The sequence below is a fragment of the Schistocerca americana genome, chromosome 5 (genome assembly GCF_021461395.2).
Source record: "Schistocerca americana isolate TAMUIC-IGC-003095 chromosome 5, iqSchAmer2.1, whole genome shotgun sequence".
Taxonomy (NCBI): Eukaryota; Metazoa; Arthropoda; class Insecta; order Orthoptera; family Acrididae; genus Schistocerca; species Schistocerca americana.
Window position 1 is genome coordinate 189517527 of NC_060123.1, and position 25083 is coordinate 189542609.

Below are 25083 nucleotides of genomic sequence, written 5' to 3' on the forward strand. Positions count from 1 at the left end.
GTTAGACACTGGACTCGCATTTGGGAGGACGACGGTTCCATCCCGCGTCTGGCCATCCTGATTTAGGTTTTCCATGATTTCCCTAAATCGCTCCAGGCAAATGCCGGGATGGTTCCTTTCAAAGGGCACGGCCGACTTCCTTCCCCGTCCTTCCCTAATCCGATGAGACCGATGACATAGCTGTCTGGTCTCCTTCCCCGAAACAACCAACCAACCAAATGAAAACATATTTTCGCTATACCTCCAGAACAGCACATAAAATTTTGTGCTGTGTTAAATGCAGTGTATTCACTATGAAGGCAAATCCTGAAGACATGACTGGAAAAAATGACTGAATGGCCAAGAGAGTTCCCTTGCTTTGGGCCATCAGTGTATACTATACGAAATTTGTAGTGCTTACCTGAAATGCATTAAATAAGAACTTAAAAGTTGTATCTGGAGTGCTTTCCTCCTCAAAGTTTGTCAAATCTAAAATACTTCTGAGCCTCTTAAGAAGACATGATATGAACTACACCTAAGTCTAAGAGGCAGCCCTTTGTTCAGACTTCAAAAGGTGTCATTGCTTACAGTCGATCCATGGTGGAAGTGCAGCTGTCAGTGGTGTCAATATTATTTTAGAAGCTTAACACACCATAAGGAATTGACACTGAATGTTAAGTGGCAGTTTACTAGCATCAGCACAGAGGTTCAGAAAAGATTTGGTCCTAAAGGCCCACTGGTCAGACTAATTTCCTCGTAGTGCACCATACCTAAAATTTTTAAACAAGACAGTCTTGCAGATCCATGTACAGTGCTCTCATAATAAAGCTGGGATTGCATGAAGGCTCTGTAAGACTGGAGCAAACAGGTTCAACCCACTCCTTTGAACTGTGGCTAACACATTTTAAAACGTTTAGTGCTTTTAGGGACTGTACTTCCAACTTTTTTTAGTGTGGCAATCGAGTAGGCTGTAAGTAAAATGTGACAGGGAGAAATGTCATTGTTTCTTTAACACTTTGGAGACTGGCCTCTTAGAAGCATAGTGGGTCTAGGAAACTGGCCATTTCTGGTGTTATTTTAAGTGTTACTGGCACATATGTAAACGATGTAGCTTCAAGAGTAATACATATTAAAAAAGGGGCCAAGCTTCAAGATTTATTTTTGATCTTCACTTTAGATCTTTGATAGATTACAACTTTTAACATAATGATGATGGGAAGTATAATCATCCTCCCACCAAGACAAAAGAGTGATGAGAGTTACTGAGCAATTTCTTGCACTTGAGCTTCCAAAACTTCTTGCTCACTCAACAAACATAACATTTTTGTAGCAGAATTACAACAAACTCTGAAACCTAATGGGTAACAACATAATGAAAAGAATAGTTGCTACTCACCACATAGTGAGATGCTGAGTTGCAGAAAGGCACAACAAAAAAGACAGTTCGAGTGTTAGCTTCTGGCCAACACGACCTTTGTCAAAAGTAGACAACATACACACATGCACACACTCAGGCAAACACCCCCCCCCCCCCCCCCCCCACACACACACAACTGCAGTCTCTGGCAGCTAGAGCCAGACTGCAAGCAGCAGGGCATTATGGGAGAGGCAACCAGGTGGGGGTAAGGAGGAGGCTGGGGCAGGGAGGGGGAGGGATGGCAGAGTAGGGATGGTGATGGTTACATCATGGTCACATATGTTCAAACAATTCCTTAGAACAAGGTGTTCAATCAGCAGAAAAAATTGTGGAAAATTTGTACTTATTACACATTGTAAGCTACCTCTTTTGTGTGTGTCAGTTACATTCCATACAATTTTTTTTCCCTCAGTGGTTCAGTAAGTGAGTGTCAGACCATGGAGCCGAAGGTATGGAGTTCAGTCCAGTCACTTACAGAATTTTTTATGTCACAGTGATTCTTCCATCTCTTGCAATGTTTGTCGACATGAAACATGCTAAGTCGAACAGTGGTTTGGAATCCATGTTAAACTGTGGGTCTCACCATAACTGCCTTGGGTAAGCCAGTTCAAAGGTCAGAGGACGGTAAGGGCATACCAACTCCAAGGGGATATTGCCTAGTGAAGCATTGTGGTGTTCAAATCAACCTCCATGTTCATGACACATTTACTTTATTTAGGTTTTTTCCCTCCCCAATGGAGATCAGTCTAGCATCTGTCTCTCCTAAAAGCAGTTTTATGAGGAATGTTCCACTTTAAACTTATACTGTATACATACAAATCACATATAATCAGAGAGAGAGAGAGAGAGAGAGAGAGAGAGAGAGAGAGAGAGTATGAATGTTTAACAACACACAACAAGATTTCTGGGATTACAAAAATTCATATGAAATCAAAGAAACTGCTTTGAACGTGAATCATTAAGCTGATATCTTATCATTTTACTTGCATGCACATTTAATCTGGATTTTGTACCATCACTGTCTCAGAAACAACCATATACATTATGCTAAATATTTTCTTTTCTTGTTGTAAAAATGAGTATTTCTCTAAATAATTGCAGACTCTCATGTTTTCACAAAGTTCTTCATATACATGGCTTTTTCCAGTGGCTCCAGGTAGATAACAATGACAACAAAATACGTCAGTACTAACCCATACAATGGTCCATCATTTCCAATGGCAGAAACCATAATTACTTTGTTGGCAGTGAGTTCCCACACTTTATCAACAAATGGGTGGTCCATGAAATCTGGTCCACCTATGCTAAGGTTCAGCACATTAATCTTTTTTAGAATTGCATAGTTAAAAGCATCCAGAAACCAAGATGTATAGGACACCTGAAAATATTGTTGGAACTTATCAACAGAAAAATAGCAAAATGAAACAAGGCTGTAACTTATTAACAGAAAAATTAAAATGTTATACTAAATTTCCAAAGACAGTTGAAGCAGGCACACCTGATCATTAAATAGATGCATGCCTTAACATAATGTTTTCAGTGTGATCATGTGACTTCTGATTTTAAGCATTAATAAGTACTCTTGCTCTGCAGTATTTACAAATACTGAGATCTGAAAGCAGCAAAGGCTGAGGAAATAAGGGCAGTACATTAAACAAATGGGAAAAGTGTAAATCAATGGACTTACTGATAATTAAATCACAAATAAGGCAAGAAATAAAAATTAAGGGTGAAGGAGGAGTAGTAAATTGACAACGCAACAATATGTGAACAGTAAAACACTGTCAACATTATCTTAATATAACAAGCAGCCATATTGATACCTGATTGTTTGTAAACACTCTGAAAACATGTAACTCAGAATCAGGTGCAAACCCCAGGCAATCTTGACTTGAGGCAATTACACCAGCAACAAAAGTTCCATGACCTAGGCCATCATCTAAGGTCTTCTCATTAGTCCAGTTGGTACGTTCTTTGATTTTCCGAAAGTGTGGATGTGTTTTGGCCAGTCCAGTATCAAAAACAGCTACTTTTACTCCAGTACCTGCAGTGAAAATGCAAGAATTTCAATTTAACTAACAAAATAAAAACACACACAAAAACCAAAAACAAAAAACTGGAAGATAGGTGTACCATTTTCAAAAAGATGATTTTTCCTTCAACAGACACGGGAAAAAGCTGCCTAATTCATGAATGCTGGAGCGTAAAACTATTCCAGCAGCTTACTGATTTGCTCCGGCATTTCATAATGCAAATGACTTTGGTATTGTTTCATTAACAGGACCACCTTGTATCAGCACAATGTGACTGATTTACAGAAGTACTGTAAATGGAAGTAAACTGCTGACCAAAAGCTTCAGAGCACTTACACATTTGAATATTATTCCATTCTCCCCTGTCTAGTTGTACATCCAACCTTCACCTATCTATTTTGATGGGTTTCCTTCACTTTCACCTCTTTTTATCTAATTTACCAGAGTTGTCCACCAGAGCAATTCCCAGAGCACAATTTATTTGCAGTTTGCCCACATTCACCCAACAGCTCCCTTCGTGAACAGGAAGACACCTGGTGAGCTTAATACATTGTTCTGTGGCGACGTAAACTGCCTTGAGACTGTCGACCCTTTCCTCCCCTATCCTCATAACACAACACATGTCCACATCAAGAAAGAAAAGTTATTATTAATAAGCACTAAATGCATCACAAAACGTTTATTACCTCGAGAATTGACCAAATCCAAACAATGGAAAATCCAGGATGGAATGTAACAATATTAGGAAAAGGACAGTTGCTACTCACCATATAGCAGAGATGCTGAGTCATAGATAGGCAAAACAAAAAACTGTCAGAAAGTGGGCTTTCTGCCAACAAGGCCTTTGTCGGAAATAGACAAGATTTATACACACAACACACGAGTACTGTCTGTGGCTGCTGACATCAGATTCAATCTTGTCTTGTCGTGTGTGTGTTTTGTCTATTTACGACGAAGACCTCGTTGGCTGAAAGCTCACTTTCTGACAGTCTTTTTGTTGTGCCTGTCTGCAACTCAGCAACTCTGCTATATGTTGAGAACTGACTGGTATACAAACATGTTAATACACAGTAATGCAAAATTTCTTAATAATTTCACATTTATTAGGATTTTTTGTACTTTGCCTTCCTAAAATCCCCCAGTGTTTGGTAGGTACATTAAGCAATGATTAGTATTACACGATTGCAAAACAAACTTTAAATTATGATTTGATATAAAACTGCTGTCGTGATTCCCATATTTTCATTATGGACAAGAATGATGACATTTGCATGGAGGATCAAGCAAACCGAGCAATGGAAGAACATTTCTGTAAAACTATGGGGACCGTTTCCAAGAAAGGTTCCTGCAGATGTCCCACAGATTATTTTTCTTGGAATTTGTCCTTCATTTATGGGCCACATTTCAAATTCTTGTAAAAATGGATGATAAATTCCGAAATTGTAATTTCTAGTCAGGAAACATTCTTCTTATTAATTCCGTGTGATGTGCCAAGGAAAACCAGTAAAGGGAAGACACGGCAAAGACAGCTAAGGCTGTGAGTCTTTTTTTATAGACAATTACCACATAGAGAAATGAAATAATTTATGACTGTTGAGACATGATTGCAACACCACTTATTGCACATCATAATAATACCGTATTTACTCGAATCTAAGCCGCACTTTTTTTCCGGTTTTTGTAATCCAAAAAACCGCCTGCGGCTTAGAATCGAGTGCAAAGCAAGCGGAAGTTCTTAAAAATGTCGGTGGGTGGCGCCACAACTTAGTTCTGCCGTCGAATATATGTAGCGCTACACAGGCATGCTTTGTAGGCACAAAGATAAATACTGGCGCCAAAACCTCTGCGTCAGTAAATAAATTAAAAAAAAAAAAGGTGAAAGACAATTTTTTTTTCTCCGCACCGAGTTTCGACCACTGCATTTTCATACATTATCCAACGAAGTAAATACACATTCCGTATTGTTCATCTTCGAATGTAGCAGCATTTCAATGTACTACGAAAACCCGACTGGCAAGAATGTTTAGGATGTTTGTCAATATGGTCAACTCTCTGTTCTGAATTTTTTCCTATCTGTGAGAAGAGATGGTTGCTAATAGGAACTTTTATAAATTGCGAGTCACATGCAGTATTCTCGTCACCATAAGAATAATACGAATATAAACATTTTGCCATGTATTGTTTCGTGTTTGCTGCTATCTCATTTAAATCCTGTCTGCGTAATAAACCACAAAACTAGAGTGAGACAACAGCCAACGCGGAAGAATATACATATCATGTCATGTTTATATTCGTATTATTCTTATGCTAAACAGTGATACAGTCAGAAATGAAGCGAGGCAATTGACTAGATTTTTAAATCTAAGATGACTCTAATTTCTGTGCAGAATGTAATGTACTGAAGAGGCGCCTGCAAAGATTTTCAAACGGAGAAAAATTTTCGCTAAACTCTCGTTCAGAACATCTTCTATCATACGCAGTCTATTATTTGGTTCTTGTTGATCATTATGAAAGGAAGCAGCAGTGTAAGTAACAAGAAGTAGCAGTCTCTTGACATTGTTTCGCTAATGAGATGATTCCTCTCTCTCTCTTTTTCTTTTTTTTTATTTGTAAGCGGCGGTAGCGCGCACAAAAGCAAGCCATGCCGCGATCGGCGACAGGCCGTAAATACGCAGTATCAGAGTACAACAAACAATGCATGACACAGTACAGTAATTCATTTTCAGCGTAGAGTGACGTAAACACCTATAACAAAGAAAACTGCGCTTATCAGATCAAAGAAAAATAAGCAATCAATTCAAACCAGACGAAGCACGTGAAAAAGGAAGGGTACCCGTATAAATACGGACGGAGCGCCTGAAGCATAGCAATGGCTACCTGGTAAAGCTTAACTGCTAAGCTTACGACTCGAACCAAACTACTGTAGCTGTATCGTCATTCATTCGACCTAAATTGTCTCATATTACAGTGGACCAACTTTGTTTCGATTTGGAGATGCGGCCTAAAACTTTTCTCTCCCCTTGAATGTCGAGTCTCAAATTTCAGGTGCGGCTTCGATTCGGGAAATTTTTTTTCCTTGATTTCGAGTCTCATTTTTCAGGTGTGGCTTAGATTCGAGTGCGGCTTAGACTCGAGTAAATATGGTAGATGCAAAGGATAGATATAGATGACCTCCTGGGAAGTTGGAGTTAGTATCCCATCCTGTTGAGAGGTGGGGAAGAATGTCTGAATTCGCATTTTGGAAAGAACAAAAATTAATCTCATAAAACTATACCTACTTAAAGGCAATACCTAGCGATGCAACCTCTGACCTTTCTTCTTGGGCATGGGTCAACATCAACTTATTGGCAGTAATGAGATGTAATATAGTGCCATAGAAGAAAACCTAACATGTGGATAACATTAATATAGATACGATCTCTTTTTCAATTTGCAGATTGATGATCATGCAGCAAAAGAGTTCTGGCTGTAAAGAAAAAAATTTGTTTCAGTCTGCCTGTAACTTGTTGTGACGGGGTGGTGGCCAAGACATTTTGTCTGCGTTATCGGGGGGCAGGCAGAGGTAAGATTTGAGTTTCTCTTTAACTAACTACAGGGTGTTCCATTTATCTGATGACTGCCTGCCTGAGGCATTGCAGGCTGACCACAGAAGCCACGCCTAGCGGTCAAATGGGTCCCTCAGGACTGCACTAGGCCCCCTGCCCCTCTTTTTTGTGGGTTTTACACTGAAAGCCGTATGGAGATATGCGCCTTGTTGGCCAGTGTCACTAGAGCAGTGAAACAGGCATCACAAGAGTAACAGTGAAGTTATATGTGCATACAGAGTTTGCTTGTACTGTTAGGAGATTGTTTGAACAGAAGTTTCCAGGTGTTCGAGCTCCGAGTCATGATGCTGTCCACAAATTAGTGAATAAATTTCATGAAAGGGGAAGTGTTCAAGACAAGAAGCATAAACAACAGCATACAGTGCTCACAGAAGCTTGTCTCTATGACATTGCATTCCATCTGGAAAATTCCCCTAACATGTCTTTTAGACGTCTTTTGCATCAACACAAATGTCGTGCACCTCTATACAAAGAGGTGTGCAGTTAGTGGGGACAGAATAATAGGCCCAGTTCTTTTTAATGACACAGTTACAAGTGAAAGAAATGTGCATAACATTTAACAACTGTTTTTTTAATGAACTGAGTGAAAGAGAATGAAGCATCACATTTTTTCAACAGGATTCGGTAAGGGCTCATATGACCAATGTTTCTTTGCATGCAATTCACGATGTGTTCGATGAAAGAATGATTAGTAACAATATCTGGCCTGCTAGAAGTCCTGATTTAATTCTCGTGTGATTTTTATTTGTGGAGTGCACTGAAGGACAAAGTGTACACAACAAATCCTCACATGATAGAGGAACTTAAGGATAATATCCATGAATCAATTAATTCAATATCTCAGAGACAATTACATCTTGTGATCAATAATTTCTTGTGCATATGTCAGAAATGTGTAGAAAATAATGGCAGGCTGTTCCAGAATCTCCTCACATGACATGTGTGGAGACAAAATTTATTTGCCTATATTTTAAATGTAGTCATGTTCTACCGCAGCAGTAGATGGGCGACATGGCATCTGATCGATGGGCAATGGAGTGCTCACTGCCTGGCGTCTACTGCACTACACAGGCAGATAAATGGAACACCCTGTAGATGGCACAGTCACATTCTGGTGTCCGTTTGGACTGAATTCCTTTTATTTGTAGTGTACTGATCGGAAGGGAAATCTCCACTACTTGGGAAAACTCATGCATAATAATTTATTTTCCCCAGCAGTGCTGCAGCTCTTAGATATGAGGATTTTGGCAAGACCACCAACTTAAATAAGATGCTGTTGGGTAAATCACAGTTTCTTTAAGGAAGGTTGGAAAAAATTACAATGTGGTTGGGTGCATTTCAGCCAGGCTGATGGGAGTTATGGAGATATGAAGAGAGGGTGTGCAAATTTTGTATGTGTTCTTGCCTTGTCATCCATGATAACGTGTAGCTTATGGTGTAGGCACTGTTCACACAAAATAGCAAATGCAGATACCAACCGAGAACAAATAGTATGTCAATTTTCACTTTTCTTTTTCTAATTCCATGTCTATGGACAGTTGGAAATCAGGATCCCACAAACATTGGGATGTAGCCTTAATGCTGTTTAGACACAATCATAATGCACCTTTAAAGCTATTGTAAATTGGGTGTTTGTAAAGTCCAAGTCACAGAGTTGTCAGAAGCTTGGTCAAATGTATCATAGGAGGTAACCAATACACACATGGGCAAAACTACCTTATTTACCCAATTATTAAAATTTTTCCCCCCAAACTCATCATTTAAAAAAAAATACAGGGTTGTCTTACATTTGCAGATTAAACTGTTGCTGCTGAGGTGAATGTTTTTATGTTGTGTAACAGATCAATGTAGGAGGTTCTCTTACATTAGCATATGAAGCTTTAGCAACTGAGGTCATGTGCACATTCATTTTGAAGAATTCAGAAGGGTTGGAGTGGGACAGTGACACCAGCTTGGCTGAGAATTAGGTCAAATGTGGCAACGTCAGTGATGTGTGGGCAGCAAATTTCATCATGCTGCCAACCAAGGGAATGTCTGTTGCATACCTTGGCTTTTTATGAATATTAATCTTGTTGAAACAGCAGTCTGTTCAAATCCCATTTGTAATTGGAACAGAACTGAGTTTACAACTGGAATAAATATTCAATAATAATACACATTTCTGCAGGAGACAGAAGTTAAGTAGGGGCCAGAGGCGTATTTATATGTTTCATGCAGCAATGTTGTCAACGTTCACCATGAGATTTGGTGAGAATGAAAGAGGGTTTGTCAGTTGCTGGTTCTATGTAGCCAATGAAAGGTCTGCAGGCAGACAACGTTTGCTAGCAAGAGCCAAAGGAATGCTGCCACACACTCACTTCAATATAGGTGTGAAACCCACTGTGTATTCAGAAAAAAAAAAAAGCTTTGTTCTCAGGTCCAACACTAATCTCCACCCCAAAAATTGTGATATATTTGGAAGAAACATAAATATTTGTAAAAACCAAGGTTATAAATTTCTTTGCTGTTCATATGCAGAAATACATCACTTCTTTTCTCACCTCTCATTGGTTAGGTGATACTATCATCTCAGATATAATACCGGTGATTATTATTATTATTATTATTATTATTATTAAAAACAGTGATACCACAGATAACTGGCTTGGATAGTAAGCTGGAAAGGAAAAAAAAAGGATAAAATTTTATGTAAACCATGTCTTTTTGTTTATTTTATTTCTCCTTGTATTATCAAAATGTACAGTCAGTAAATGGCATAAGTTTAGAATTAATGTTAACCTGTTTAGGCAGATCCTTTACATCAATAAAATAGTTTGTAATTTTAATAAGTCAGAATAAACTAAAAATAAGATTTTCTCAGATGCCCTTTCTTTTTATATATATATATATATATATATATACCAAGGTCTTTCTTTAAATATGTCTGCTTGTGTCTGTATGTGTGGATGGATATGTGCGTGTGTGCGAGTGTATACCTGTCCTTTTTCCCCCCTAAGGTAAGTCTTTCCGCTCCCGGGATTGGAATGACTCCTTACCCTCTCCCTTAAAACCCACTTCCTTTCGTCTTCCCCTCTCCTTCCCTCTTTCCTGATGAGGCAACAGTTTGTTGCGAAAGCTTGAATTTTGTGTGTATGTTTGTGTTTGTTTGTGTGTCTATCGACCTGCCAGCGCTTTTGTTCGGTAAGTCACCTCATCTTTGTTTTACCAAACAAAAGCGCTGGCAGGTCGATAGACACACAAACAAACACAAACATACACACAAAATTCTAGCTTTCGCAACCAATGGTTGCCTCGTCAGGAAAGAGGGAAGGAGAAGGAAAGACAAAAGGATATGGGTTTTAAGGGAGAGGGTAAGGAGTCATTCCAATCCCGGGAGCGGAAAGACTTACCTTAGGGGGAAAAAAGGACAGGTATACACTCGCACACACACACATATCCATCCACACATACACAGACACAAGCAGACATTTGTAAAGGCAAAGAGTTTGGGCATTTTTTGGGCAGAGATGTCAGTCGGGGCGGATGTACAGAGGCAAAGATGAAGTTGAAAGACAGGTGAGGTATGGGCGGCGGCAAATTGAAATTAGAAATTAGCGGAGATTGAGGCCTGGCGGATAGCGAGAAGAAAGGATATGCTGAAGGGCAAGTTCCCATCTCCGGAGTTCTGACAGGTTGGTGTTAGTGGGAAGTATCCAGATAACCCGGACGGTGTAACACTGTGCCAAGATGTGCTGGCCGTGCACCAAGGCATGTTTAGCCACAGGGTGATCCTCATTACCAACAAACACTGTCTGCCTGTGTCCATTCATGCGAATGGACAGTTTGTTGCTGGTCATTCCCACATAGAACGCTTCACAGTGTAGGCAGGTCAGTTGGTAAATCACGTGGGTGCTTTCACACGTGGCTCTGCCTTTGATCGTGTACACCTTCCGGGTTACAGGACTGGAATAGGTGGTGGTGGGAGGGTGCATGGGACAGGTTTTACACCGGGGGCGGTTACAGGGGTAGGAGCCAGAGGGTAGGGAAGGTGGTTTGGGGATTTCATAGGGATGAACTAAGAGGTTGCGAAGGTTAGGTGGACGGCGGAAAGACACTCTTGGTGGAGTGGGGAGGATTTCATGAAGGATGGATCTCATTTCAGGGCAGGATTTGAGGAAGTCGTATCCCTGCTGGAGAGCCACATTCAGAATCTGATCCAGTCCCGGAAAGTATCCTGTCACAAGTGGGGCACTTTTGGGGTTCTTCTGTGGAAGGTTCCGGGTTTGAGGAGATGAGGATGTGGCTCTGGTTATTTGCTTCTGTACCAGGTCGAGAGGGTAGTTACGGGATGCAAAAGCTGTTTTCAGGTTGTTGGTGTAATGGTTCAAGGATTCCGGACTGGAGCAGATTCGTTTGCCACGAAGACCTAGGCTGTAGGGAAGGGACCGTTTGATGTGGAATGGGTGGCAGCTGTCATAATGGAGGTACTGTTGCTTGTTGGTGGGTTTAATGTGGACGGACGTGTGAAGCTGGCCATTGGACAGGTGGAGGTCAACGTCAAGGAAAGTGGCATGGGATTTGGAGTAGGACCAGGTGAATCTGATGGAACCAAAGGAGTTGAGGTTGGAGAGGAAATTCTGGAGTTCTTCTTCACTGTGAGTCCAGATCACGAAAATGTCATCAATAAATCTGTACCAAACTTCGGGTTGGCAGGCCTGGGTAACCAGGAAGGCTTCCTCTAAGCGACCCATGAATAGGTTGGCATACGAGGGGGCCATCCTGGTACCCATGGCTGTTCCCTTTAATTGTTGGTATGTCTGGCCTTCAAAAGTGAAGAAGTTGTGGGTCAGGATGAAGCTGGCTAAGGTAATGAGGAAAGAGGTTTTAGGTAGGGCGGCAGGTGATCGGCGTGAAAGGAAGTGCTCCATCGCAGCGAGGCCCTGGACATGCGGAATATTTGTGTATAAGGAAGTGGCATCAATGGTTACAAGGATGGTTTCCGGGGGTAACAGACTTCCAGGAATTTCTGACTTCCAGCCTTGCCTCTCAATCCTTTTTAAAAAACCTTAATCCTACTCCCAACATCACCACTGCTGAAGCCCAGGCTATCCGTGATCTGAAGGCTGACCGATCCATCGTCATTCTTCCGGCGGACAAGGGTTCCACAACTGTGGTACTTGATCGTCGGGAGTATGTGGCTGAGGGACTGCGTCAGCTTTCAGACAACACTACTTACAAAGTTTGCCAAGGCAATCCCATTCCTGATGTCCAGGCGGAGCTTCAAGGAATCCTCAGAACCTTAGGCCCCCTACAAAACCTTTCACCCGACTCCATCAACCTCCTGACCCCACCAACACCCCGCACCCCTACCTTCTACCTTCTTCCCAAAATTCACAAACCCAATCATCCCGGCCGTCCCATTGTAGCTGGTTACCAAGCCCCCACCGAACGCATCTCTGCCTACGTAGATCAACACCTTCAACCCATTACATGCAGTCTCCCATCCTTCATCAAAGACACCAACCACTTTCTCAAACGCCTGGAATCCCTACCCAGTCTGTTACCCCCGGAAACCATCCTTGTAACCATTGATGCCACTTCCTTATACACAAATATTCCGCATGTCCAGGGCCTCGCTGCGATGGAGCACTTCCTTTCACGCCGATCACCTGCCGCCCTACCTAAAACCTCTTTCCTCATTACCTTAGCCAGCTTCATCCTGACCCACAACTTCTTCACTTTTGAAGGCCAGACATACCAACAATTAAAGGGAACAGCCATGGGTACCAGGATGGCCCCCTCGTATGCCAACCTATTCATGGGTCACTTAGAGGAAGCCTTCCTGGTTACCCAGGCCTGCCAACCCGAAGTTTGGTACAGATTTATTGATGACATTTTCGTGATCTGGACTCACAGTGAAGAAGAACTCCAGAATTTCCTCTCCAACCTCAACTCCTTTGGTTCCATCAGATTCACCTGGTCCTACTCCAAATCCCATGCCACTTTCCTTGACGTTGACCTCCACCTGTCCAATGGCCAGCTTCACACGTCCGTCCACATTAAACCCACCAACAAGCAACAGTACCTCCATTATGACAGCTGCCACCCATTCCACATCAAACGGTCCCTTCCCTACAGCCTAGGTCTTCGTGGCAAACGAATCTGCTCCAGTCCGGAATCCTTGAACCATTACACCAACAACCTGAAAACAGCTTTTGCATCCCGTAACTACCCTCCCGACCTGGTACAGAAGCAAATAACCAGAGCCACATCCTCATCTCCTCAAACCCGGAACCTTCCACAGAAGAACCCCAAAAGTGCCCCACTTGTGACAGGATACTTTCCGGGACTGGATCAGATTCTGAATGTGGCTCTCCAGCAGGGATACGACTTCCTCAAATCCTGCCCTGAAATGAGATCCATCCTTCATGAAATCCTCCCCACTCCACCAAGAGTGTCTTTCCGCCGTCCACCTAACCTTCGCAACCTCTTAGTTCATCCCTATGAAATCCCCAAACCACCTTCCCTACCCTCTGGCTCCTACCCCTGTAACCGCCCCCGGTGTAAAACCTGTCCCATGCACCCTCCCACCACCACCTATTCCAGTCCTGTAACCCGGAAGGTGTACACGATCAAAGGCAGAGCCACGTGTGAAAGCACCCACGTGATTTACCAACTGACCTGCCTACACTGTGAAGCGTTCTATGTGGGAATGACCAGCAACAAACTGTCCATTCGCATGAATGGACACAGGCAGACAGTGTTTGTTGGTAATGAGGATCACCCTGTGGCTAAACATGCCTTGGTGCACGGCCAGCACATCTTGGCACAGTGTTACACCGTCCGGGTTATCTGGATACTTCCCACTAACACCAACCTGTCAGAACTCCGGAGATGGGAACTTGCCCTTCAGCATATCCTTTCTTCTCGCTATCCGCCAGGCCTCAATCTCCGCTAATTTCTAATTTCAATTTGCCGCCGCTCATACCTCACCTGTCTTTCAACTTCATCTTTGCCTCTGTACATCCGCCCCGACTGACATCTCTGCCCAAAAAATGCCCAAACTCTTTGCCTTTACAAATGTCTGCTTGTGTCTGTGTATGTGTGGATGGATATGTGTGTGTGTGCGAGTGTATACCTGTCCTTTTTTCCCCCTAAGGTAAGTCTTTCCGCTCCCGGGATTGGAATGACTCCTTACCCTCTCCCTTAAAACCCATATCCTTTTGTCTTTCCTTCTCCTTCCCTCTTTCCTGACGAGGCAACCATTGGTTGCGAAAGCTAGAATTTTGTGTGTATGTTTGTGTTTGTTTGTGTGTCTATCGACCTGCCAGCGCTTTTGTTTGGTAAGTTTCACCATCTTTCTTTTTAGATATATTTTTCCCACGTGGAATGTTTCCCTCTATTTTTTATATATATATATATATATATATATATATATATATATATAAAATGGAGGGGGAGAGGGACAGGGGAGTCATCTTATACTTGGACAAATCAGTGCAGACCAAAAGCAGCCAGAGAAACAATTGTCTAAAGAGCACAGAGAAACAGGCGTTGGAGAAACATTAAGTTGCAGTCTGATACAGAACACATACAGCATAGTCAAAGAGGGGAGAGCAATACACTGTAGGTGACCCGTTATTCATGACATTCCTTTTTTATGCAGTAGTAGTGGCAATGAATTTCCTCTGTAAGACCTCCGGTTCCCACTGTGACAGTTTGGCGAGGTGTGGACCATCGCTGTGGGCATCTTAAGCTACTCCAAGGACAGCTGACTAAAATAATGGAAGAAAGGAAGTATACAGGATATTACTTGTCTCTAAAGGACACTACAACAAACTACTATAAATTTAATTATCCCATCCATTAAGATAACTCCTCATTTCATTCTGGAATGGAACAGAAGGAAACTGACTGCTTGCCTCAAAGGATATAACGCAAAGGCTGAGTACATGTAAGTTCCAACACAAATTGGCTCTTGGAACTTCTTAAGGAAGTTTTTGTGAAATGATACGTGTTTTCCTTCAACTTTCTGCTTTTTGAGATTTTTTCGAATTTCTGTTACACGCTTAACATTGGAAGCAAAGCTATGGCTATTCATATGGCCCTTCTATGTGTAAAAGCGAATTAATCCAATTACATTAGTATGGGTCTTACAAGTGTTTTGTGAGCAATCTCTTCCATATAGACTCTAGCAGCTTACTCATGCAGAATTAATATGGGAAAAGGAGGAGCTCGTTCCATATATGAAGACAGAATACAAGTTCAAAACTATTGAGACAAGTAAGTTTCGTAGTCATCGGCACATAGAAGTGTGTACTTTTGAATTAATACTGAAAAACAGTTCACTTTTAATTGTAACCGTGTATATCCCCACTGGGAAGTTTTGAACTGTTTATGCGAAATCTGGATTTCTAACTGTGCTTTCTGTCAGACAGCAGCAAGTAATTAATAGCCTGTGGTGACTTCAATGTAGATTTTCTAAAGGATTCTGATATGAAAAATGGAGTTTAAAACTTATTTGGACCCTACAATTTGAACTCAGTAATTAACTTTCCAACATGGGTGGATGAAGACAGTATGACTCCAATTGATAACATTTTTCTTGGTGAATCTCAGAGCAAGAAAGTAACTGTTTACCTGGTAACAAATGCTCTCTATGATCATTACGCACAGTTAGTTATGACAAATAGTATAGTGCCTTACAGTATGGATAGTCCTCAGTGGAAATCAGTTAAAATAATTGACAAGTCCAGGACAACTTTTTTAAGAAAGATTACAAGAGATGACCTGGGAGGAAATTTATAGTGAACCAAACGCTAAAATAAAATTTAACCTATTCCTTGAATGATCCACATTATTATTTGAAAACAGCTTTCTGCATAAGCTAATCAGAAAGGACATTAAACAGTCACATAAAAAACCATGGTTCATCAGAGAGATTAAAGAAACTGTGGAAGGATAAGGGCAATGTATTTGTTGGCAACAACAAACAGAGATCCTGCAGCAGTTGCACACTACAAAAATTACTCAAAATTACTAAGAATTGTCATTAAAAAATCAAGGAACATGCATGTAACATCAGAAACCAGTAATTCTGACAACAGACCTAAGGCTATATGAAATGTAGTGAAATGAGAGACGGGACAACAAGCCAAAGAACAGGATAACATCACTACAGAACTGAATGGAAGGGCTATAAATGATGAATCACAGCTAACATGAACGTTTAATAATCAATTCTTAAATGTAGTAGAAAGCATAGGGAAAACCAGTTCATGAGAAAAATCACAGCAGCATTCGGAAAAAGCTATTTTCATAAATTCAATCGTATGAATGTGTTACCAACTTCTCTTTCTGAAATGATGAAAACCATACATTCTCTCAAAAATAAAACTCATCTTATTTTGATGGTGTTTCCAATAGAGTACTAAAGATTTGTTCCAATGTATTAAGTCTGATATTATGTCAAATATGCAATGTGTCACTAATTCAAGTTATTTTTCCAGAGGGATTGAAATATGCTGTTAATAAACCCCTCTTTAATAAGAAAGGTGATATGAGAGATGTCAATAATTACCAACTTGTTTCACTGCTGACTTCAGTTATAAAATTTTTGAGAAGGTAATGTAGTCTAGAATAGTATCTCACCTTACCAACCATAATATCCTCAGCAAATTACAGTTTGAGTTTCAGAAGAGTTGCTCTATTGAGAATGCCAATTACTGTCCATTCACCTTATTTTACTGGCATTAACTAATAAAACAGTGCCAGTTGGTATTTTCCGCGACCTGTCTAAGGCATTTGACTGTGTGAATCCCAACAGTCTCCTTCATAAACTGAGATTTTATGGCACTAGTGGTAAAGACAACCAATGAATGGTGTCATACCTAACAAAAAGAATACATAATGTTGTACTTAGTAATTCAACTAATATAATGCGGGGACGTAATTCTGACAGGGGAGAAATCATGTATGGGGTTCCCAAAAGTTCAACCTTTGTTCCACTATTGTTCCTCGTATGTGTAAATGATCTTCTGCCTAATACACAAGATGCAGAATTAGTTCTTTTGCAGATGACACTAGTCTTGTAATCCATCCAAGCATACATAAAGAAACAGAAGAGATGGTAAACAATGTTCTTCAAAGTATCACTGACTGGTTTTCTGTAAATGGTCTCATCTTCAGTTTTGAAAAGGTGCAACATATTCAGTTCTGCACATCTAGGGGTACTACTTCAATGGTAAGAGCAACACATAGTGAGGAAATAATAAATAGGGCACAAACTTCAAAATTCTTAGGTGTCCATATTGATGAGAATTTAAACTCAAGATAGTGTTTTGAAACTCCTAAAACAACTTAGTTCCGTCACATTTGCACTAAGAATCATTGCAAATAATGGGGAGAGACAAATCAGTAAGTTGATATATTTTGCATATTTTCATTCAATAATATCATAGGCTATAATGTTCTGGGGTAACTCATCTTTAAGAAAGAAAGTCTCTGTTGCTGAGAAATGTGCTGCAAGAATAATATGTAGTGCTCACTCATCTTCATCTACATCTACATATACAATCCGCAAGCCACCGTACACTGTGCGGCAAAGGGTACCCTGTACCACTCACTACTAGTTATTTTGTTTCCTGTTCCACTCACAAATAGAGCAAGGGAAAAAGACTGTCTTATATGCCTCTGCACATGAGCCCTAACTTCTCTAATCTTATTTTCATGGTCCTCACGTGAAATGTACGTTATTGGCAGCAGAATCATTCTGTAGGCAGCCTCAAATGCCTGTTCTCTACATTTTCTCAGTAGTGTTCCTTAAAAGAATCCATCCAGAGATTCATTTTTGAGTTCCTGAAGCTCCATAATACCTGCATGTTGTTTTAACCTACCATTAACAAACCTAGCAGCCTACCTGCCCATAATGATTTTGTAGGCATCTGTTAAAGGAGTTGGGTTTTCTAACTACTGCTTTACAGTATATTTATTCCCTCATATTATATATAAAAACAAAGATGAGGTGACTTACCGAACGAAAGTGCTGGCAGGTCGATAGACACACAAACAAACACAAACATACACACAAAATTCAAGCTTTCGCAACAAACTGTTGCCTCATCAGGAAAGAGGGAAGGAGAGGGGAAGACAAAAGGAAGTGGGTTTTAAGGGAGAGGGTAAGGAGTCATTCCAATCCCGGGAGCGGAAAGACTTACCTTAGGGGGAAAAAAGGACAGGTATACACTCGCACTCACGCACATATCCATCCACACATACAGACACAAGCAGACATATTTATGGTCTTTTAAATACTTTACCCTTATCACTTACAATGCATGGAGGTCTTACTAACGACAGACTTTCCACATTGGGAGCAATTTTGTCACTGGTTTCTTCACCACGATTTCAGCATTTGTGTCATCAATCCTATTCAAAGATGAGGCCGCCTTTACGCAGAATGGTATTTTCCATTACCATAACAGCCATCTTGGGGATAGTATGCAGAACGTCCATGGTACAGTGACAGCAAATCATCAGCATTGGTGTACCCGGAATGTGTGGGCCAGGATAATTGGCAACTGTATTTTGGGACCAGTCTTCCTTCCCATCACCTAATAGGCCAGAACTATCAGTATTTCTTGTGGGGCCTTTGTCTCACCTGCTGGAAGAAGTACCATTGATGATTCAAAAGGTAATGTGGCTGCTAGAGGATGGTGCTCTGCCCACTTCGCCATTAATGTCGGGACGCATCTCAACCGTGTCTTCCCTGGTCAATGGATCAGTTGAAGGGATCCAGTTGCATGGCCTGCTTGTTCACCAGATCTCAACCTATGTGATTTCTGGTTATGGGACCATCTCAAAAGTATCGTGTATGCAGAGCCCAGTCCAGATGCGGAGACAATGGAGCACTGTATTCATGTTGCCTTTGGCACTATTTGGATGCAGCCTGGCCAATGTGAATGTGGGAGGCAGAATATGCTACGACGCGTATACACATGTGTTGAGGCACATGGAAACCACTTTTAACACATACTGTAACTGTGGCTGCATGGTCCAGTGCGTATTACACCACACTCTCTGTAAAGACGTATGACTGAATAAATGGTTTCTAGCATAGAAACCATGCATTTCTGGACATAAGTTCGTTAGGCCTATTTTGTTCCCTCTCAACGATCAATCCATAGAGTTTGTGCATGGTGGGAAAAAAAATCACTTAAAACAGTAGAATAATATCAATATGAACCTTTTCAACCGTTGCCTTCTCCCTTTGCTCTGAGTAATCTAATAGCCACCTGCTCTCATACCGTACCACAAAATGCCATTGTGCTGCTGTCATTGTTGTCGTCATCCACACACTTTGCTTGGCCAAGCTAAATCCACAATGTTCATCAGGTAACACTGCCTTACAAAAATCTAAATTATTTTTCAAAAACATAAGTTTACAACTAATACTATCAGTTAAGTCATTAATACGTAATATGAACTTCTGTTGGGCCTATGCAGATTATTTCTGTCTGAAGGTGACTACTCACTGAGGACAAAAAACTGCATTCTGCCTGTCAAGGCATTTGCAACACAGTTACAAACTTGGAGAGATAACTCATACATTATGCTGACAATAGATAGACTGATAGATATACTGTCTATTTCCAAGATCCACAGCGATGAGATCCTCAAGGATGGAAAATGTAAAAAACACAAAAAATGCATAATCCACATTTTTATAAAGAAAGGTAGATGCTAATGTTTCTTTAACAGTTCCTAAATGAAATAGTCCTCAAGGATTTGATATAATTCAAAAATTTTAAACATATTTTCATTTAAAAATTACCAACTGATTTTCCACAGGTATATAAATGTATATCACTGAAGTGCACTCAATAATTCCAAGGATGTTGTAGGTATATATTATCAAACAGAAAGCAGTTTACGGTACTTGATCGCACAGAATGGGACTGAATCAAAAGTTTTTCAAACATCTGGGAACCTGTATATGGCTACCTCTAAGAACTGCTGAGAGAATTTCACATTTAAAGACCATGAGTTGGGTTACACATTATTTGTTGTTTAGGAATGCATGCTGGTAGCAATTAAAACTAATTGTTTCCATGTGGGTTATTACGAGTGAATTCAGGACACATTCTGGGGCATTGTGGAGGTGGACATACTTTGCATACGTAAAGGATCCAGGAGATGGGGAACGGAGGGGGATTAATAGTGATACTATTTGTGCCCTCTGCTACACACTGTAAGATGGCTTGTGGAGTGTAACTACAGATTTAGAATTTTGTTACAAACAGATGTTAGTGATACAATCTGTTTCCTTTTTAATTTTATTCACCTGTTATTCCCATACTCCAAAGAGCATCAGCTTGAAGAATACTTGTAATCTGTCTTGGAACAGCTCGTAATAATCTCCTGCTGGTGTGCCTGCCTGTAGATTGCCAAAATTGATTATTCTGTAACAAAAGTAAACAAAGATGCAAAACAGTTTCATGTTAAATATGGGTACAGAACAAGGTAGAAAGAGAGGCTCAGTTTTTGTTCAACTTAATATTAAAATGTGAAAAGGCATAAATGTAGTAAAATTAGACTGTATACAGTTACATCACAAAAACGAAAAAAGCTGGGATTAAAGTACATCAAATTAAATTAAAAATAATAAGGAACAGAATATTTTGAGAAACACAGTATGGGTGACTGAGGTATAAAAAAAGACTCTGACAGGAAATTTGCTTATATAACATTAAGTACAGTGCATATAATTACTAGTAAAGATAAGTTGTTCTAAAAATGATAGCTACTGATGACAACAGTGTACTATAAACACTAGACCAGGGTTTGAGTGAAAATGGATCACAGAAAGATCAATAGTTTTCACAGACATATTATAAGAATGTCACATACTGATCAACAAAGATCTGTATAAATGGAGCTGCTGAAAAAAAAGTTAAAAAGAAAAGAGAACTTTTTGCCAGCTAATTAATGTGGTGTACATTACAAAAAATCTGCACACAACAAGGAAGAATGGAACTGATGGCTATACTTTTTCAAGTTTCTTAAATGCTTAATTTCTGCTACTACTGTGCTATTGATAACGTCAGTCTCAACTGTCTACGCAATGCAATTCCTGTGCTGTTTATAATAGCAAATTTTGAAGATGTAATATGTTAACAATTTAATTACATTTGCATTTTTCCACCAAGTGATGTTATATGGCCTACTGTCCTGGGGCAACTCTTCACTGATGGTAATGAAATGATTGTATAGCGTTACTGGCTGGGAGACCCTGACTGGGGTTGTCAGCCACCTGGTACAAGTTGTCCTATTTCACACCACTTTGGCAACTTGTGCAACTCTGTGATGAGTACAAGATGAAATGATTATGACAACACAAAGACCCAGTCCCAAGGGAAGGAAATCTCTGACCCAACTGGGAATCGAACCCGGGAACCCACAAGCTAGAGGCAGTTACACTAACAAGAGCTGCATACAGACAGCATTAAAAACATAGAAATGTGTAATGAGAATAATATGTGGCGCTCATCCTCTAAACACTTGTATACAACCCTTTAAACAGTCTCACAGTACATCTTCTTCCTCTTGGAGCTCACTCTGTCAAGAGATCACAGATAAAAACAACAGGACTGTTCATAAACACAATACTATAAGTAATGATGACTTACATAATCCATTACTCAGATTTAGAAAGCAGTACAGTATGTAGCCATAAGAACCACTTCCACATTACAAATGCTTATTTAGTATGATAAAATAACGAGCCTTCCTTGCCATCTGATGCTTTTTATGCCACATCTGACAACTTTCTATCACAATTATCATTACTATACATGTCTCTCAACTGCCACCATGAAAAGCTGAAATACATTAGTACACATGAAAAGTGCCAAATCCAAAAGAATGGACTGAATAACTTCAAACTTGAAGTACATGCAGCAAAAGAAACCAGTAGCAATGAACATTGTGAGAGACTAAAATAGCATCACAACAAAATTCAGGCAACTCTCGCCATGCAGTTAAAATTTAACAAAACAAGGAGGCTTTTGTTTTACTTCTTTCAGTGAGGTGATACAGCACGATGTAGTGGATTTAACCTTGATCAGGTGAACGAGCACAAACTGCAGAATTCAACTCCTACATGCAGGAAAGGTAGATGAAGAATAAATAAACTCTTCATTATTATATCATTGGTTTATGTTTGTTGTTTTGATCCATAATTTAGATGTGCTTCACTGTTGGTCGAACTTTGGTCCCAACAGCCCCTCTCGATGATAACTGTGCGATACTGGAAACTTAAATCCTGACTGCCAGTAGCCGTAGCCACGGCAAAATGTTCCGCTATTGTCAAGGTTGTGTGTCTTGGGGTGATGAGAGATTTCAGTTTCACATTACAGTACAACTGGGCACTGGATCCCCACATCTCTCTCAGTAGTGCTTTTAATAGTCTGCCGCATTCCTTTAGTCTCTGTGGGACATTAACACTGTTCACAAAATATTGCTATGATCTTTCCCAGTTTGCACTGCTAACTGAATAACATTTTTCTCTCATTATGTGACAAGCTTAAAGGTTCTCTGCAGTTGGCTGGTACTTCAAGCTACACAGAGCCACCCATGTGTAGTACTGATTTGAGAATTTCTGAGTAAATTCTATAACTACTCAGCCTTCTACCGTTTTGAACATACAATACTCTAGATATGAGTGTGGGATGGTGGTAGAATCCTACCTACTGCGCGTCTCAAGTTTGTGTGTGTGCAGATTTAAAATCAGCCGCAGGAAGAAAATACACACGGCGGACGAACGGCACCGACAAGTACATGTCGGGCAATCCATAGATGTTTTAGTGAGTGTGTAAGGAAGAACCATGGAGTTTATATGCAGCTCTGTGCTTATTGGGTCATTGACTATTGTTATTAAAACAAAGGCAGTTGAAAAAGAACTCTTGAAAACTCTTGATGTAATCTTGCTATAGACAAGACTTATCTTCTGATTTATGTTAATAAAAGTTATGGTAACAAAGCCAACTTTCTTTTGTTGTTGTTGTGGTCTTCAGTCCCGAGACTGGTTTGATACAGCTCTCCATGCTACTTTATCCTGTGCAAGCTTCTTCGTCTCCCAGTACCTACTGCAACCTACATCCTTCTGAATCTGTTTAGTGTACTCATCTCTTGGTCTCCCTCTACGATTTTTACCCTCCACGCTGCCCTCCAATACTAAATTGGTGATCCCTTGATGCCTCAGAAAATGTCCTACCCATCGATCCCTTTTTCTAGTCAAGTTGTGCCACATGCTCCTCTTCTCCCCAATCCTATTCAATACCTCCTCATTAGTTATGTGATCTACCCATTTAATCTTCAGCATTCTTCTGTAGCACCACATTTCAAAAGCTTCTATTCTCTTCTTGTCCAAACTATTTATCGTCCACATTTTACTTCCATACATGGCTACACTCCATACAAATACTTTCAAAAACAAATTCCTGACACTTAAATCTATACTCGATGTTAACAAATTTCTCTTCTTCAGAAACGCTTTCCATGCTATTGCCAGTCTACATATTATATCCCCTCTACTTCGACCATCATCTGTTATTTTGGTCCCCAAATAACAAAACTCATTTACTACTTTAAGCGTCTCATTTCCTAATCTAATTCCTTCAGCATCACCTGATTTAATTCAACTACATTCCATGCTCCTTTCAAGACACTGTCCATTCCGTTCAGGTGTTCTTCCAGGTCCTTTGCTGTCTCTAACAGAATTACAATGTCATCGGCGAACCTCATAGTTTTTATTTCTTCTCCATGGATTTTAATACCTACTCCAAATTTTTCTTTTGTTTCCTTTACTGCTTGCTCAATATACAGATTGAATAACATCTGGGAGAGGCTACAGCCCTGTCTCACTCCCTTCCCAACCACTGCTTCCCTTTTATGTCCGTCGACTCTTATAACTGCCATCTGGTTTCTGTACAAAATGTAAATAGTCTTTCGCTCCCTGTATTTTACCCCTGCCACCTTAAGCATTTGAAAGAGAGTATTCCAGTCAACATTTTCAAAAGCTTTCTCTGAGTCTACAAATGCTAGAAATGTGTGTTTGCCTTTCCTTAATCTATTTTCTATGATAAGTTGTAGGGTCAGTATTGCCTCACGTGTTCCAACATTTCTATAGAATGCAAACTGATCTTCCCTGAGGTCGGCTTCTACCAGTTTTTCCATTTGTCTGTAAAGAATTCGTGTTATTATTTTGCAGCCGTGGCTTATTAAACTGATAGTTTGGTAATTTTCATATCTGTCAACACCTGCTTTCTTTGGGATTGGAATTATTTTATTCTTCTTGACGTCTGAGGGTATTTCTCCTGTCTCATACATCTTGCTCACCAGATGGTAGAGTTTTGTCAGGACTGGCTCTCCCAACGCTGTCAGTACTTCTAATGGAATGTTATCTACTCCCGGGGCCTTGTTTCGACTCAGGTCTTTCAGTGCTCTGTCAAACTCTTCACGCAGTATCATATCTCCCATTTCAGCTTCATCTACATCCTCTTCCATTTCCATAATATTGTCCTCAAGAACACCACCCTCGTATAGACCCTCTATGTTGCTACACACTAGTGAAATCAAGGACACAGTAAAACTTCTGCTCACACACACCTTTATTCTCACACGTCCATTTTACAGTTATCGTAGAAATATATCCGCTGCAGAGGGCAGCACAATGTACAGACTTTACAGAACACCAACAGATGGCGTAGGAGTCTTCATTCCCCGACATCCTCCCCACCCTGGTCCATCTCGAGGGGGATGACCAGCTGGACCGGTCGACAGATCTTCATACCATCTGGCTGGCGGAGGATGATGCACCGTATTTTACTGTGTCTGCCATGCCGCACTTCTTCTACCACAGCCCTCTTCCACAAGTGCCGTGGTTTGCTGTCTTCTTGGAGCAGAACAACCTCTCCAATTCTCGGTTTCCTTTGCGAAGGGTATCCCTTCACCTCATGATATTGTCTTAGCAGCAGGAGGTATTCTGTCTTCCACCTGCGCCAGATGTCGT

At 40.5% G+C, this 25083-nt stretch overlaps 1 protein-coding gene across 4 annotated transcripts in view; it reads right to left on the reverse strand.

Annotated features, from left to right (window-relative positions):
* Positions 1-25083, reverse strand: part of LOC124615283 (membrane-bound transcription factor site-1 protease) — a 145980-nt gene that overhangs the window by 53812 nt on the left and 67085 nt on the right. For all 4 annotated transcript variants that reach the window (XM_047143047.1, XM_047143049.1, XM_047143045.1 and 1 more), the window contains exons 4-6: positions 20356-20473; positions 3220-3440; positions 2590-2774 (exon numbers count right to left, since the gene is read on the reverse strand). In XM_047143047.1, coding sequence (XP_046999003.1) covers positions 2590-2774; positions 3220-3440; positions 20356-20473 — 524 coding nt within the window. The remainder of the gene's footprint in view (positions 1-2589; positions 2775-3219; positions 3441-20355; positions 20474-25083) is intronic.